Below are 16,534 nucleotides of genomic sequence, written 5' to 3' on the forward strand. Positions count from 1 at the left end.
GGCATGTCTAGTGTTCCAGGTAGTAAATCAAAGCGAGAGGCGAGAAAACAAGAGAGAGGAGAAAAGAGAGAAAGGGAGGTAGAAAGAAAAAAGATAGAAGCAGAGAGGGGGGGAGGGGGGTGGAGGGAAAAGAGAGAAAAAAAAATTAAACGATTTTACATAGTAAAACATTGCTGTTTCAACCCATTTCACATACATTTTGTCCCGAGTGCTTTGTCCGGAGCCCTGTCTGCATTTTGACTGTTCTTTCTGCCTGGAAACTTAGAAAAGTCCATGGCGTCCAAAAAGTGTCCCTTTAGGTCAAAAGCGGTTTTAGACCGGCTAGAGAACAGCGATAGTAAATCAGAACCACTTGCAGAATTGAGTGATAATGATTCGTGGGGGAAATTCCTCATCAGACACTGAAAACGATTTTGCGACTTTGCTCAGCAATGTGCGAACTTGGCGCTCTATTTCAAATTTCAGTTTTTTTGGTTTGATTATATTATTGAATTCAATTTATTATTATATTATTATTTTTTATGATTATTTATTATATTATAATTTATGATTTCGTGTTTCAAATTTTATCATACCCGGGATGTTTACTAGACTCTTGTTCGGACAGATTTCAGTGAGTTATTCCTAAATATTACAGCCTACAATAAAAAACTACATATTTCCATGCAAAATAATGGTACCGCTTTCAGCACCAAAAATCTGAAATAATCATACCGCCAGGGAGGTTAAGCTAACGCCAGAGTCGCGTGGGAAGGGATACATCGTCGAGGAGAGTCTCAGTGCCTACCACAAAAACTACTGTAAAGAAGTAACATCAGCAGGAGAGCCGGACCAAGTCAGACCTGATGGTCCATAAGAGACTTGTATGTAGGAGTAGTTGTGAAGTAGATACAGCAGGGGTGGACGTGTCCCCCTGCATCCACTGCCACGCAATCAGTGTGAGGTCCTGATTCATGTGATCACTGATTGGCCAATCAGAGATCACATGAATAGTAGTAAGCAAGATGTCACTTCCTGACATCATTGCTTACTACGTGTGAAATCTGTGAATGATCACAGAGATCACATGGTACAAGGCTATTCACAACAGCCTTGTACCATGTGACAAGCTGTGACCAATCACAGCTCACACAGTATTTCTCAATGGCTGCAAAAATGCAGCCAGAGAGAAGGAGAGATGAATGCTTTTACAGCCTTTATCAGAGGAGCCAGCAGAAAAGTCCCTTGGATAACAGTCACGCCTAGCCACATTACTGGACAACAACGTCTTATCTCGTAATATCACACTTTTGCCACAAAGCAGCTTCTTATCTACCCTTAACTTAAAGATTTCTAACTTCTCAAACAAGTAAACATTTTTAAATGCACAAACAGGGGCGTAATGACCATTTGGAAACTTGGGCACTGCCCGAGGGACCAGGGTCAGTAGGGGGCCCCATGAGATGCCCCTGGTACCTTTTTCATAGGCTTTTTTGAGTTTGGGCAAGGACACAGGGGCCCCATGATCCCCTATTGCCCGGGGGCCCCATGAGTTGTCAGTCCGCCCCTGTGCACAAACAAGTTCTTATCTAATTTAAGCAATCTAATGAAACATTTCTAGATGTTACAAACACCTTCAATCTCACAAACACGTCTTATCTGCTTTAAGCAGTCTAATGTCTTGTGACTCTGATCCTTTAGCCTAGAGAAATGACATCAATGTCATTACTTGTGCTTCTGGTATTTGGGCAACGATGCTTTATTGTAAACATTTCCCAAGAAACAAAGGGTCCAAGGCCAACACATTTCATAGGCATTACAGCTGTGAACACAGGTCATGGGCACCCTGACCGGTCTGCAGCTACAGCTCCCATACACAACAAACTGTGATGCCAATTTTTCTGCTTTCAACCCATCAACTTCAGGGACATGTTTACTTGCTGCCTAATATATCCCACCGACTTTCAGGTGCCATTGTAACAAGATAATCAATGTTATATACTTTCCAGTCAGTGGTCATAAAGTTATTGCTGATCGGTGTACGTTTTTGTTATCCTTGTAATGTTTACCTGAAAGTGCGTTTTCATAGGACTAGCTTGCTGTTCCATATTTTGATTATTTTATTCATAAACAGATATGTAAATGTGATTAGTGAGCATAAGATATCTATAGACATGATGATGATGAATCCAGGCGCCTCCAGGTGATAGTCACTGGGAGGAATGGTTGGCACCCCTGGCAGGTTGATCTTGGGGGACATAGAGATTCTTGCTGGAATGATCATGCTTATTTTACCCTTGATAAATGACCGGAGCGTTTGACAGCCAGATCGACAGGATACATATATACTGTATTTATAGTGGAGTTCCAGTTGAATAAAAAAAAAAAATAAAAGTCAGCAGCTAAAAAAACTGTAGCTGCTGACTTTTAAAATACAGACACTTACCTGTCCCTCGGTCCAGCGGTGTTTTCACCATGGTTGGTTTCACCGGCTGTTTTCTCTCCCCAGCGCCGGAATCTTCAGTGTGGGCATCCGGCTGTAAGAGCTTTCGGCTTCACAGCCGGGTGCCCACTGCGCATGCACTTTGTGAATGGCCCTGTAGTCTTCTGGGACCTGTCATGTGTCCCAGAAGACTACGGGGATGGAGGGGGAAGGACAACTTCCGCTTACGATTGCCTTAGGCGATTACACCGGACGTGGTAGCAAGTACCCCTGTCTATCCGCCGTCTCCCTGTCTATCCGCCGTCTCCCTGTCTGTCCGCCGTCTCCCTGTCTGTTCTCCGTCTCCCTGTCCGTCCTCCGTCTCCCTGTCCGTCCTCCGTCTCCCTGTCCGTCCTCCGTCTCCCTGTCCGTCCTCCGTCTCCCTGTCTATCTGCCATCTTCCCGCCTGTCGGCCGTCTCCCCGCCTGTCGGCCGTCTCCCTATCTAACATCTGTCTCCCTTACTATCCGCTGTCTCTGTGCAGGTGATGCGTTATCAGGTCCTTCTCTCCTTGATGCTGTCCAGCCAGACAAAGGATCAGGTGACCTCGGCAGCCATGGCCAAGTTACGGGAACATGGACTAACTGTACAGAGGATTCTGGAAACTGATGAAGAGACTTTGGGGAAGCTAATCTATCCAGTAGGATTTTGGAAGGTGAGACAGGCAGTGATGTAATACCATAGTAAAAATGGAACTAAAGTTGCTTTTGTTGAAAAAGTGCTGACAGGCAGTATGACAGCAAAGAATGTGTGTGTTTCTTCTGTCATAGATGCTTCTACCTGTCTGTGAGAACTTTCTGCATGTGTACAGCGAGCCATGCATGCACAGCTCAGTGTAGAGTCTTTGCATGATCTGTGCCAGGACAAACTAACCTACTTATGCCAGAGTTATGTCATCCAGTCATACAGTCTGGCTGGAGGATGTCCACCATCATCTAGGCCAGGGGTGTCAAACTGGCGGCCCTCCAGCTGTTGCGAAACTACAAGTCCCATCATGCCTCTGCCTTTCAGAGACATGCTTGTAACTGTCAATCTTGCAATGCCTCATGGGAATTGTAGTTTGGCAACAGCTGAAGGGCCGCCAGTTTGACACCCGTGATCTAGGCTCTTCCTCCCCAGCTTGGCTCACCCCGCCCCCCTTTCTTCAGATTTTGTTTTTTTTTCAGTGAAGCAGACTCAACATTACATCAAATGCAGCTTGGTTATAAATGCCCGCTTCTCCAGACAGAATTCCACCCATGATGTATCTTGATGTTTGCATAACTTGTCCAAAGAGTGCTGTGATAGAGTGCTGTAATGTTTTCAAAAAGCTGTGTACAGCACCCTGCCAGCTTCTCTGTATGCCATGATCTATATGCATTGCATAGAAAAGCACAGAGACGCAGTGATGATATCACCACTTTAAAAAAAATAAGATATGTTATGAAAATGGAAAGGTTTTCGTTAAAATTTTATGAACATGTTGGATGAGACCAAAAGAGGGACCAGGGAAGGAAAAATACAAGCAGATTAAGGTGGACACCTTTTATGAAACTGAGATCAGCGGCGATCCTGAGGATCATTCCTGATCTCAGATCATTAGTGGATGAGGAAACAAAGATGATCAGTGGAGAACATATGATCATCTCAGCACACAGACGGCCAGTGTATAAAGGAGCGATCACCAAAAATCCATTATCTCCCGTGCTCAAAGACTCAGATCAAACGGGGGATAGGAACAAACAGCGTGTTCATCCGCTGGTGATCAGAGGTTGTGCAGCTCAATCATGAAGCTGGGGAAGCTTGATAAAACTGTAGAAGGGGATGAAAGAAAGAGCGCACAAACCTTGCGCATTACCTCAATAAATAGTGACTCATTTTATTTGGGAAATATACTCACAAAAGTGATTATAAGTGTCAAACAGGCTGAATTGATGTGATACTGACACTCAGCGGCTGAACGTCCCCTTGTTATGGGAACTCTGCTATACTGAAGTTTCTATCTGCCAAACCCAGCACTGATGAAGAAGGGAGAACCCTTCGAAACGCGTTAGCTTTTATCCCCCCCCGCTTTGGATTTACCTGTAACCCTGTGTGGACTATAGTTAACTTATGCCTGTTTTACCGTCACTTTTGTGTGTATATTTCCTAAATAAAATAAAATTAGTCACTATTTATTGAGGTAATGTGCAAGGTTTGTGCGCTCTTTCTTTCATCCCCTTCTAGAAAGGAGCGATGCCAGACCTTCACTGGCGATCTGTGTTCTCCCTCCAGATTCTCCAGCCCAGAGGTGGAGAATCAGGGGAACCGTAAACGAAGCAGCGGTAATTTACCGCTGCTTATGCAGGCCATAGGCGGGTCGTTTATCGGCCGAATTTTTGTCCGCACGAAAAATCAGCCGATAATCACGCCGTAAGTTATCACGACGTTTTTCGCGGATCACTTCATTTTATTTTTATCGGTCATGCTGGAAAATCCACGAAAAACGGTCGTTGTTCGTGGACGTTGGTGGCAGCATCGGCAACGGGGCCGACCAATTTTTCATTTATCGGCCCATCTATGGCCTTCCTTAGTAACCTGTTCTTGACTGATCTCTTACTGTAATCTCGCGAGATTACAGTAACAGCAGCCGTGTTCCAGCGTTCAAAGCGTTTGTAGATCGCTTCTCTCCTCATTCGGAGAAGCGATCTACACCGCTCCATAAAAAGGCATTCAGAGGAGAACTCCGGAGAACTGAGCAGCGGTCATTTACCTCTGCATGATAAAAGGACAAACTGGACTGAAGCCATGGAGAATGTTACAGAGAACAGTGCCTTGCCAGTACTTGGTGCCATTTTCTGCAGCACTGAGAACCATCCACTGCCTGGGCAATAGGAGGTTGATAAATGCCAGGCAAGTGATTGCCCTACTATGGGAATTATTTGACAAACACAGTATACCAGTTTGCAGAGTCGGTGTGTTGTCTGTGGCTTCTTGTTGTATAATTATTTAACCACTTGCCCTCCAGAGTATTTACCCCAATTCCTGACCAGGCCTCTTTTTGCTATTCGGTGCTGCACTATTTCAACTGGTAATTGCGCGGTCATGCAATGCTGCACCCAAACTAAATTGATGTCCTTTTTGTCACACAAATAGAGCTTTCTTTTGGCGGTATTTGAACACTTGTGCGCTTTTTATTTTTTGAGCTATAAACAGAAAAACCCAAAAATTTTTAAACAAAGCCACAATATTTTTACTTTCGGCTATAAAAATTATATCGTAATCTCAAAGTTAGTCATCAATTTAGGCCAAAATGTATTCTGCTACATGTCTTTGGTATAAAATAATCCCAATAAGTGTATATTGATTGCTTTGTGTGAAAGTTCTAGCATCTACAAACTATGGTATAGATACTGCAATTTACGCCATAATTGGCTATACAGCGCTGCGCTAGTTTAACTGACAATTGCGCGGTCATGCAATACTGTACATAAATTGAATTTGTGTCCTTTTTTCACACAAATAGAGCTTTCCTTTGGTAGTATTTGATCACCTCTGGGGTGATCAAAAAAAGACCAAAAATTTTTAAAGAAACATTTGTTACTTTTCGCTATAAAAAAAAATATAGTAAACTCAAATTTCATCATAAATTTAGGCCAAATTTTATTCTGCTACATGTCATTGGTGGTATTTGGTCACTTCTGGGGGGGTTTTTTGCGCTATAAACAAAAAAAGACTGAAAAGTTTTGGAAAAAACCCTATATTTTCTCATTTCTGTCATAAAAAAATTATGCAAAAAACTCAAATTTCATCATAAATTTAGGCCAAAATGTATTTTGCTACATGTTTTTGGTAAAAATCCCAATAACTGCATATTAATTGGTTTGTGTGAAAGTTATAGCATCTACAAACTATGGTATAGATAATGGAATTTACACAGCTTTTACTTTGACTGCCCATCACATTTCTTGAGGTGCAAACACCCCCAAATGACCCCTTTTCGGAAAGTAGACACACTAAGCTATCTGCTGAGAGGCATGTTGAGTCCATGAAAGAATTATTTTTTTCCACACGTTTTTGGAAAATGACAAAAACATTTTTTTTTCTTTTTATACAAAGTTGTCATTGAATGATATATTGCTCACACAAGCCATGTGTATATGTGGAATTACACCCCAAAATACATTCTACTTCTACCGAATAAGGGGGTACCACATATGTGAGACTGAAATCCAATGACCACTTTAAAAGCCTGAAGGTATGTAACTTCCTCATTTCACTTCCTGACTACCTATCACAGTTTCGGAGGTCCTGAAATGTCAGGATAGAACCAAACCCCCCCAAATGACCTCTTTTTGGAAAGTAGACAACCCAAGGAATTTAAAAAGAGGCATGGTGAGTATTTTTCAGATCTCATTTTTTCTCACAAGGTTTTGAAATATAAAAAAAAGAAAAAATATGTTTTTGTTTTCTTTCTTCACTTTCCAAAAACTTGTAGCAACAAACAAGATCTGCAATATACTCACCATGCTGCTTATCAAATTCCTTGGGGTGTCTACTTTCCAAAAAGGGGTCATTTCTTAGACTGCAGGCATCATCCTGTTATGTTCTTTTATTTCTATTTGTCTATGCACTCTTTGGGCTTAATGGAAAAAAAGAGAAAAAATCTCTACCAGAAAAAGTGTGTGGTATGCCCACCATTAGAATATACGGCCATGCATCCACCCACTGCTAATGGTGGGCACACATGAAATGTTTTTTTTTTAACATTCAGCCTGTGGGCTGAACGAAAAAAAAAAAAAACTTAACAGATTCCTCTATTCACATTGGCCGATGTGGATGAAGAAATCTCTGCCCAAATTTTTTTTAAATATATACAGAATTATAGGGGCCATCCACCCACTGGCAACCTCAAACCCTCATGCTTCAGCATATATGTTCTTTTTTTAACTGCGGATGAAAAATCTCATCCAACAGCACTGCACACAGCTACTTATGTGTATTCTGAGAGCAACACCCTGTTGCTGTCAGAATAAACAAGTCGGTGCTGCAGCTGAATGGCATTCCTGCAAAGAAAACAGCAATGGTTAACAATAAAACAGTTAAGTCGTAACAGTAGAACAATAACTTGACAACAACAAAAAAAACTATAACTATTTTTGGTTTTTAAAATGTAAAGTTTTTTTTGTACTTTTCAGTTTTTATGTTTTTTGTTTTTTTTTTTTTACTTTTTTTTTGCTTCCCATGTAGTCTGGGCATCCAGGGGGTCCAGGTGACTATCTTTTCCCTCGTAAATCCAAAACTTATATGTATAGCCTGCTGCCCTCTCACAGGTCTTATACATCTTGACCCCATATCTGGCATGTTTGCTGGGGATAAATTGTTTGAATGCAACATGGCCAGAAAAACTAATGAGGTACTCTTCAACACAGATGTTTTGCTGGGGAGTATAGATATCTGCAAATTTTTGGTCAAGGTGATTTACAAGGGGCCGACTTTTGTGGAGCTCTATTAAGCTTGTGATCTACCAGAACTCCCAGATCCTTCTCCACCATTGATTCCCCCAGTTGTACCCCCCTAGTATGTATGATGCATACATATTCTTATCCCCCAAGTGCAGAACCTTACATTTATCAACATTAAACCTCATTTGCCACATAGTTGCCCAATTACACAGACCATTGAGGTCGGCTTGTAAATTGGAGACATCCTGTAAGGACGTTATTCCACGGCACAGCTTGGTGTCATCTGCAAAGACTGAAATGGGATTTTTAATCCCAGACCCTATATCGTTTATAAACATATTAAAAGGTAAGGGTCCCAACCAGGGGCGGACTGACAACTCATGGGGCCCCTGGGAAATAGGGGATCATGGGGCCCCTGTGTCCTTGCTCAAACTCAAAAAAGCCTATGAAAAAGGTACCAGGGGCATCTCATGGGGCCCCCTACTGACCCCGGGCCCTCGGGCAGTGCCCGAGTTTCCAAATGGTCAGTCCGCCCCTGGTCCCAACACTGGAACCTGTAAGGACGTTATTTCACGGCACAGCTTGGTGTCATCTGCAAAGACTGAAATGGGATTTTTAATCCCAGACCCTATATCGTGTGTGTGTTATAAATACATTTTTTTTTCATTTTATAAGTGATCACATGACCTCTGTTCTCAGAAAAAAAACAAGTCCAAATTATTTTAATAATATTGTGTTTAGCAGAATAGGAAGCTTATAGAGTTTGGGGATGGAGACTGCGAGGGGAAGGGGGACGTCAGCAGGAGGCAGAGCAACAGCAGAACACTGGTCTTTCTAGTGAAGAGCTGTGCAGGGGGGCGTGTGCTCCCTAGAAGAATGCAAAAGCAGAAAACTGACCATGCAGGTATGGATGGCTAGTGTGGCCAGTTTGAAATAGGAAAGAAGGGACTGGGAGGATTACCAGGTGTTTGATACAAATGAAGCAGTGCAAAGAGAACAGAATACTTTTTAATAAAAGTACACAATAACACAGACACATATCAGAAAAATGACATGTTGGTGTAATACAAGTTGAATTATCATTGTCTTGCCTTCTTACAATAGAGCAAAGTAAAATACATCAAGCAGACCACTGAGATACTGCAGGAGAGATACAGAGGCGACATACCTGATAACGTAGCCGAGCTGGTGAAACTTCCTGGGGTGGGCCCCAAAATGGCTCATCTGGTCATGGACATTGCTTGGAACAGGGTATCGGGGATTGGTAAGTCTAACCATCGATGTTAGGACTGGAAACTTCCTCCACTCCACTAGTGTTGTCCATTAAGGCTGGTGACTTTCTGATAATATTTTTATTATAATACAGGATTTATATAGTGCCTGCAGTTTGCACAGAGCTTTACAACCTATCAGAAATCCATAATCAAGTATTAGCTGTTGTTTTGGACGTAGAAATAAACGAATAGCTTGTTGTGTCATAGTACGGAAGTGAAACAAAAACAATGGCTTATTATTTGTCACTGCTGCCTGGCAGAGATGGGGTCCAAGGATTTGTTCTTAACTGACAGTTTCCAGTATATGGTTTCCTTTGGGAATCTCCAGATTCTTCCTACATTAAAAATACACTAGTAAGTTATACTAGACTTAAACCATACCTGACTCTTGTAATGTTTACTAAACAATTACCATGATTTTTTTTTTTTTTTTTAATAAAACACTTTTGTTTAACTGTCTGTTGCCTTTTAAAGCTGATGACCTGTAGCTCCTTCCTGTCTACATCGACTACAGTGATGGCTGCATTGCACTTCTCAATGTGGGTTTCCTAATGGTGACAATAGTGGACCATGTCTGCTTAATGTGTGTAGAAATGGCCACTTGTAGTCGTCTCCATTGGAAGCCAATATAACAGGGTGACAACATAGGAGCACAATTGGGAGAGTGCGTTGTCACCCTACATTATTATTTATTTATTACAGGTACCTATATAGCACAGTCAATTTTCGTATCACTTTACATATATATTGTACATTCACATCAGTCCCTAATCCTCAAGGGGTGTACAATCTAAGGTCCCTAACCCTCAAGGGGCGTACAATCTAAGGTCTCTAACTCACATTCATACATACTCATACTAGGACCAATTTAGACAGGATCCAATTAACCTACCAGCATGTCTTTGGTGTGTGGGAGGAAACCGGAGTACCCGGAGAAAACCCACGCAGGCATGGAGAACATGCAAACTCCAGGCAGGTGGTGCTGTGGTTGGGATTCAAACCAACGACCCTAGTACTGCCAGGTGGAAGTCCTAACCATTTAGCCACTGTGCTGCCCATATATTGTATATTAGCAAGTGTTTAACAAAGACCCTTATGGTAGGATCACCAGGTATTCTTTTATTCCAAACTACAGATTGAAAATTACATAGTTACACAGTTAGTCTGGTTGAAAAAAAGACAAAAGTCCGTCCAGTTCAACCATTAAAAAAAGAAGAAAAAAAAAAGTTATAATCCTACACCCACAGTTGATCCAAAGGAAGGCAAAAAAAAGCCCAGCAAAGCACGATCCAATTTGCTCCTGCAGGGGAAAAAATTCCTTCCTGATCCCCCGAGAGGCAATCGGATATTCCCTGGATCACCTTTACCTATAAATGTTAGTATCCAGTTATATTCTGTGTAACTAGGAAAGAATCCAGGACTTCTGTAAAGCAATCCACTGAGCTGGCCAGAACCAACACTTGAGGGAGTCTATTCCAAATTTTCACAGCTCTTACTGTGAAGAAACCTTTCCATGTTTGGAGATTAAATCTCTTTTCCTCCAGACGTAAAGAGTGCCCCCTTGTCCTCTGTGATGACCTCAGGGTGAATAACTCTACATCGAGTTCACTATATGAACCACTTATGTATTATACATGGAGATCATATCCCCCTTATGTATTATACATGGAGATCATATCCCCCCTTATGTATTATACATGGAGATCATATCCCCCCTTATGTATTATACATGGTGATCATATCCCCCCTTATGTATTATACATGGGGATCATATCCCCCCCTTATGTATTATACATGGTGATCATATCCCCCTTATGTATTATACATGGAGATCATATCCCCCTTATGTATTATACATGGAGATCATATCCCCCCTTATGTATTATACATGGAGATCATATCCCCCCTTATGTATTATACATGGAGATCATATCCCCCTTATGTATTATACATGGTGATCATATCCCCCTTATGTATTATACATGGAGATCATATCCCCCCTTATGTATTATACATGGAGATCATATCCCCCCTTATGTATTATACATGGAGATCATATCCCCCTTATGTATTATACATGGAGATCATATCCCCCCTTATGTATTATACATGGAGATCATATCCCCCCTTATGTATTATACATGGAGATCATATCCCCCCCTTATGTATTATACATGGAGATCATATCCCCCCTTATGTATTATACATGGAGATCATATCCCCCTTATGTATTATACATGGTGATCATACCCCCCCCTTATGTATTATACATGGAGATCATACTCCCCCCTTATGTATTATACATGGAGATCATATCCCCCCTTATGTATTATACATGGAGATCATATCCCCCCTTATGTATTATACATGGAGATCATACCCCCCCTTATGTATTATACATGGAGATCATATCCCCCACCTTATGTATTATACATGGTGATCATATCCCCCCTTATGTATTATACATGGAGATCATATCCCCCCTTATGTATTATACATGGTGATCATATCCCCCCTTATGTATTATACATGGAGATCATATCCCCCCTTATGTATTATACATGGTGATCATACCCCCCCTTATGTATTATACATGGAGATCATATCCCCCCTTATGTATTATACATGGTGATCATATCCCCCCTTATGTATTATACATGGAGATCATATCCCCCCTTATGTATTATACATGGTTCCCTAGTGTTCTTTTTGTGAATTGGTGCCCAAAACTGAACTGCATATTCCAGATGAGGTCTTACTAATGATTTGTATCGGGGGAAATGATATTTCTCTCTCTGGAGTCTATACCTCTTATAATACAAGAGAGGATTTTGCTTTCTTTAGAAACCCCAGCTTGGCATTGCTGCCATTATTAAGCTTGTGATCTACCAGAACCCCCAGATCCTTCTCCACCATTGATCCCCCAGTTGTACCCCCCTAGTATGTATGATGGATGCATATTCTTAGCCCCCAAGTGCAGAACCTTACATTTATCATGCAAATGTTAACGGTTGTATGAGATTTGAATTATTGGCTTTTACGTACATTATAACTTTCTTCAGTCTAAACCGCATTTAAAATGCAAGGTGATGCTTTTTTACCCGTGGGTCCAAAAGCAAAGTGCTGCAAAACCTTTCCTCTTTTCTACATGGCCCAGCCCCTTCCCTTAACAAACACAGTGATGCAGGAAGTCTTTCTGCCCGAACAGACAGGGCGAACTGTTGTAGGAATGATGTTGCTATCATCCGAATTCTGTAGGCACCCCAGTGACCATTATGATCACACCTAGAGTTCATGTTGTACAATCTCTGCCCTCAGGTGTGGACACTCATGTACATCGAATTTCCAACCGACTGAAGTGGGTAAAGAAAGAGACCAAGAATCCAGAAGACACTCGGGTGGCCCTTGAAGACTGGATGCCCAGGTGAGGAAGCTGCACATATGGATGTATCAGCAATAAAGGTGGATGATAGGGTGACATAATGGGTAATCCTGTAGCATTGCAGTCCTGGGCTAATTTCCCCACCAGAGAAACTGCACTGAAAATGTTATGCTGCTGGGGGTATAGACTGGAAGGAGTGGTTCTCTGTACTCTGTGAGTTACTCATATATAAAAGGTAAATGTACATTGAGACCAGGGGTGGACTGACCATTTGGAAACTCGGGCACTGCCCGAGGGCCCGGGGTCAGTAGGGGGCCCCATGAAATGCCCCTGGTACCTTTTTCATAGGCTTTTTTGAGTTTGGGCAAGGACACAGGGGCCCCATGATCCCCTATTGCCCGGGGGCCCCATGAGTTGTCAGTCCGTCCCTGATTGAGACTGTTAACAGGTTTACATTCATGGACAGGTCATTGTTGACTAATGTTATGGCAGGTTTATTCCAGCCCCAGCAACACATTGGGGGTGATTTACTAAATATAAATATGTATCGCACCTACATCTATAACTGAACTCATACTTTCTCCATCAATTCATCCCTCACTTGCCCCCCCCCCACCCTTTTTAAATTGTAAGCTGTCACAATGGGGCCCTCCTGACCTTCTTGTATTGTCACTGTCTTGCTTTATTTTGTAAACTCAGAAAACTAATATATATTGATAATAATATTCCTTTGGCTTAAAGCAGACCTTCACACATTTCAGATTTTCAGAGCAATATTGCGACAACACTGGAGTCCTGCTTTAAGTGTAAGGCACTAACAAGCAATGCTGTGGTTTGTAGTTCCTCAGCTGCTGCTTTACAAATTTAAGATGAGGAACCAGCTACCATGTACAGGCGTACCTGGGTTTACGACTGAGGCCTCAGTTAACGTAATTTTCGGTTTACAAATGAAAATCCATTGAAAATAATGCCTCGGTTTACGAATTTTCACAATACAAACGGATTAATTGGTTTTCAATGCATTTACAAATTTTTTGTTAATCGTGTCCCTGTTGAGTACTATGCCTTTAAAGTGCACTTTATAAAGAGTGTTGAACAGATAAGACTTTTTTAGACTTTTTTTTTTATCTCCAGAACAGATTAATTGGTTTTCATTGCATTTACAAATTTTTTTTTTTTAATCCTGTCCCTTTATGCCTTTAAAGTACACTTTATAAAGAGTTTTGAACAGATAAAACTTTTTTTTACTTTTTTCTGACCTCCAGAATGAATTAATTGGTTTTCAATGCATTTACAAATAAATTTTTAATCATGTCCCTGTACAGTACTATGCCTTTAAAGTGCACTTTATAAAGAGTTTTGAACAGATAAGACTTTTTTAGACTTTTTTTCTGACCACTGGAATTAATTAATTGGTTTTCAATGCATTTACAAATTAATTTTTAATCATGTCCCTGTACAGTATTTATGCATTTAAAGAGCACTTTATAAAGAGTTTTAAAAAGTTAAAAGACTTTTCTTTTTTTTTTTTTACTTTTTTATGACCTCTGGAACAGATTAATTGGTTTTCAGTTTTTTTAAATCATGTCCCTGTACAGTATTTATGATTTTAAAGTGCGCATTATAAAGAGTTTTGAACAGATAAAAGACTTTTTTTTTTTTACTTTTTTATGACCTCTGGAAAAGATTAATTGGTTTTCAGTGCATTTAGGAATTTTTTTTAAATCATGTCCCTTTATGCCTTTAAAGTGCACTTTATAAAGAGTTTTGAACAGATAAAACTTTTTTTTATTTTTTCTGACCTCCGGAATGAATTGGTTTTCAATGCATTTACAAATTAATTTTTAATCATATCCCTGTACAGTATTTATGCCCTTAAAGTGCACTTTATAAAGAGTTTTGAACAGATAATGACTTTTTTTTTTTACTTTTTTTTTGACCTCCGAAATGGATTAATTGGTTTTCAATGCATTCCTATGGGAAACCGCGTTTCAGTTTACAAATTGTTTGCAATACGAAAGGTCCCGTGGAACAAATTAAATTCGTAAACCGAGGTTCGCCTGTATAGACATTTCAGCTTTAGCATTTATACTTGGGTCTTTTGCAGGGATCTTTGGAGTGAGATTAACTGGCTTTTAGTGGGGTTCGGGCAGCAGATGTGCCTCCCTGTGACACCTCGATGTTCCGAGTGTCTGAACAGAGACATCTGTCCTGGAGCCAAGAAAAAGTGAGGAGGTCCATGATCCCGCTTGTGATGGAGCCTGATCCCATGGATGGACTGCGGTAGAGTCACAAGACTACAGAAAAATCTTTAGATCAGAATGTTTTATAGACAACATGGGAGATTTTTCTACTAGCCTTCCAATGATGTTGTCATCTATCTCTGTGTATATAAGTGTATATATTTCTATATTTACATGGTATCAGTAAATTTGGTATTCTTTTTGTTCTAAAGTGTTAGATGTTCTTTTTCTTTAAATCATATTTCGTAATTTCCTAAAATAAATGTGTGGGCATCCTTTTTTTTTTATGAAGATTAGCCATTAGAGGAAGCACTTAGTATCAGTGTCAGGTAAAAAAACAAAATGCGCACCATTTGTTTCTGGGCTGTACTACAGGTACAAACAACAAAAAACATACACATATATGGTATCGCTGCGATAGTTAAGAGCTGGAAAGTTTATTTTGGGTTGTTCTTTGGTGGTAGGTTATGATAGTAACAAGAAATACACAGCTAAATTAACAAAAATTATTTTTTTTACTATTTTGGGCCAGTTTTCCTTTGATAATTAAAACAGAAATTAGGAGATATGCATTACCATTTACCACCAAATGAAAGCCCCATTTGTCCTGAAAAAAACGCGGTATAATTCACCTGGATGTACAAAGTAGTTGTGATGATATGTACGGTTTTACTAACACATGTCAACGTTGCAAAATTGTGCTTAGGCATTTAGATTTGTTTTATCCTTAGGCATGAAGGGGTTAATATACTGTTCATTTTATTTTTACCACGCAAGCAGTCCCTGATTGCTAGCCAACTCGTTTTTCCCATAGTCGCCACTTGGTACCTGTAAAGTTAGTGCCCAACATGTCCAAAAAAAAGATACACTGGTGAAGAGGCCTACAGGATTCTGAGCATAACAGATGAGGGGGAAGGGGTGGCCCTAAATTTCCAGGATAGTACAAACCCCCCCCCAAATGACCCCATTTTGAAAAGTAGACACCCCAAGAGGTATTTGATAAGAGGTATTCTGCAGATATTTTTGTCACAAGGTTTTGACGAATGAAGAAAATAAAAAAAAAAAATTTTTTTTGTTTTTTTCTTTGTTTTCCAAAAACTTGTGGCAATAAATGACATCTGCAAAAAAATTACCATGCCTCTTTACATTGGAGTGTCTACTTTCTAAAACGGGGTCATTTTTTTGGGAGGGTGTACTGTCCTGGCATTTTAGGGCCTCCGAAATTGTGATAGGAACTTAAGAAACCAAGTGTGCAAGTTATGCCCTTTAAAAACCTGAATGTGCCCATTGGATTTTGGGTCCCCGTATGCAGTTGGCTCTCAAAAAGTCTCACATGTGGTATCCCTATGCTCGGGAGGAGTAGCAAAATGTATTTTGGGGTGTAATTCCACATATACCCATGGCATGTGTGAGAACTATCTAATTAAAATGACCAAAAAAAAATGAAAACAAAAAATGTTTTTGTCATTTTCCAAAAAATAAAATCTTCCATGGACTTAACCTGCCTCCCAGCAACTACCTTGGGCTGTCTACTTTACAAAAAGGGATCATTTGGCATTTTAGTACCTCAAGAAATGTGATGACAGTCAGAAAGTCAGAGCTACTTAAAGCTGCATAAATTCCAGTGCCATAGTTTGTAGACGCTATAACTTTCACACAAAAAAGTTTTGAAACTTTGCAGTCTTTTTTTTATTTATATTGTAAAGCGCTGAGCAAACTGTTGGCGCTATATAAATCCTGTATAATAATAA

General features: G+C 40.4%; 1 protein-coding gene across 1 annotated transcript in view; it reads left to right on the plus strand.

Moving 5' to 3' along the window:
- NTHL1 (nth like DNA glycosylase 1) overlaps positions 1 to 14,994 on the plus strand; it is a 32,212-nt gene extending 17,218 nt beyond the window's left edge. The window contains exons 3-6 of the mRNA XM_089686820.1: positions 2,946 to 3,116; positions 8,989 to 9,148; positions 12,477 to 12,582; positions 14,648 to 14,994. Of these exons, the coding sequence (XP_089542946.1) occupies positions 2,946 to 3,116; positions 8,989 to 9,148; positions 12,477 to 12,582; positions 14,648 to 14,771 (561 nt within the window). The 3' untranslated portion in view covers positions 14,772 to 14,994. The remainder of the gene's footprint in view (positions 1 to 2,945; positions 3,117 to 8,988; positions 9,149 to 12,476; positions 12,583 to 14,647) is intronic.
- Positions 14,995 to 16,534: the final 1,540 nt, after the last annotated feature.

Source organism: Staurois parvus, unplaced genomic scaffold (genome assembly GCF_062004578.1).
Source record: "Staurois parvus isolate SC_StPar_1 unplaced genomic scaffold, SC_StPar_1.0 ptg000412l, whole genome shotgun sequence".
Taxonomy (NCBI): Eukaryota; Metazoa; Chordata; class Amphibia; order Anura; family Ranidae; genus Staurois; species Staurois parvus.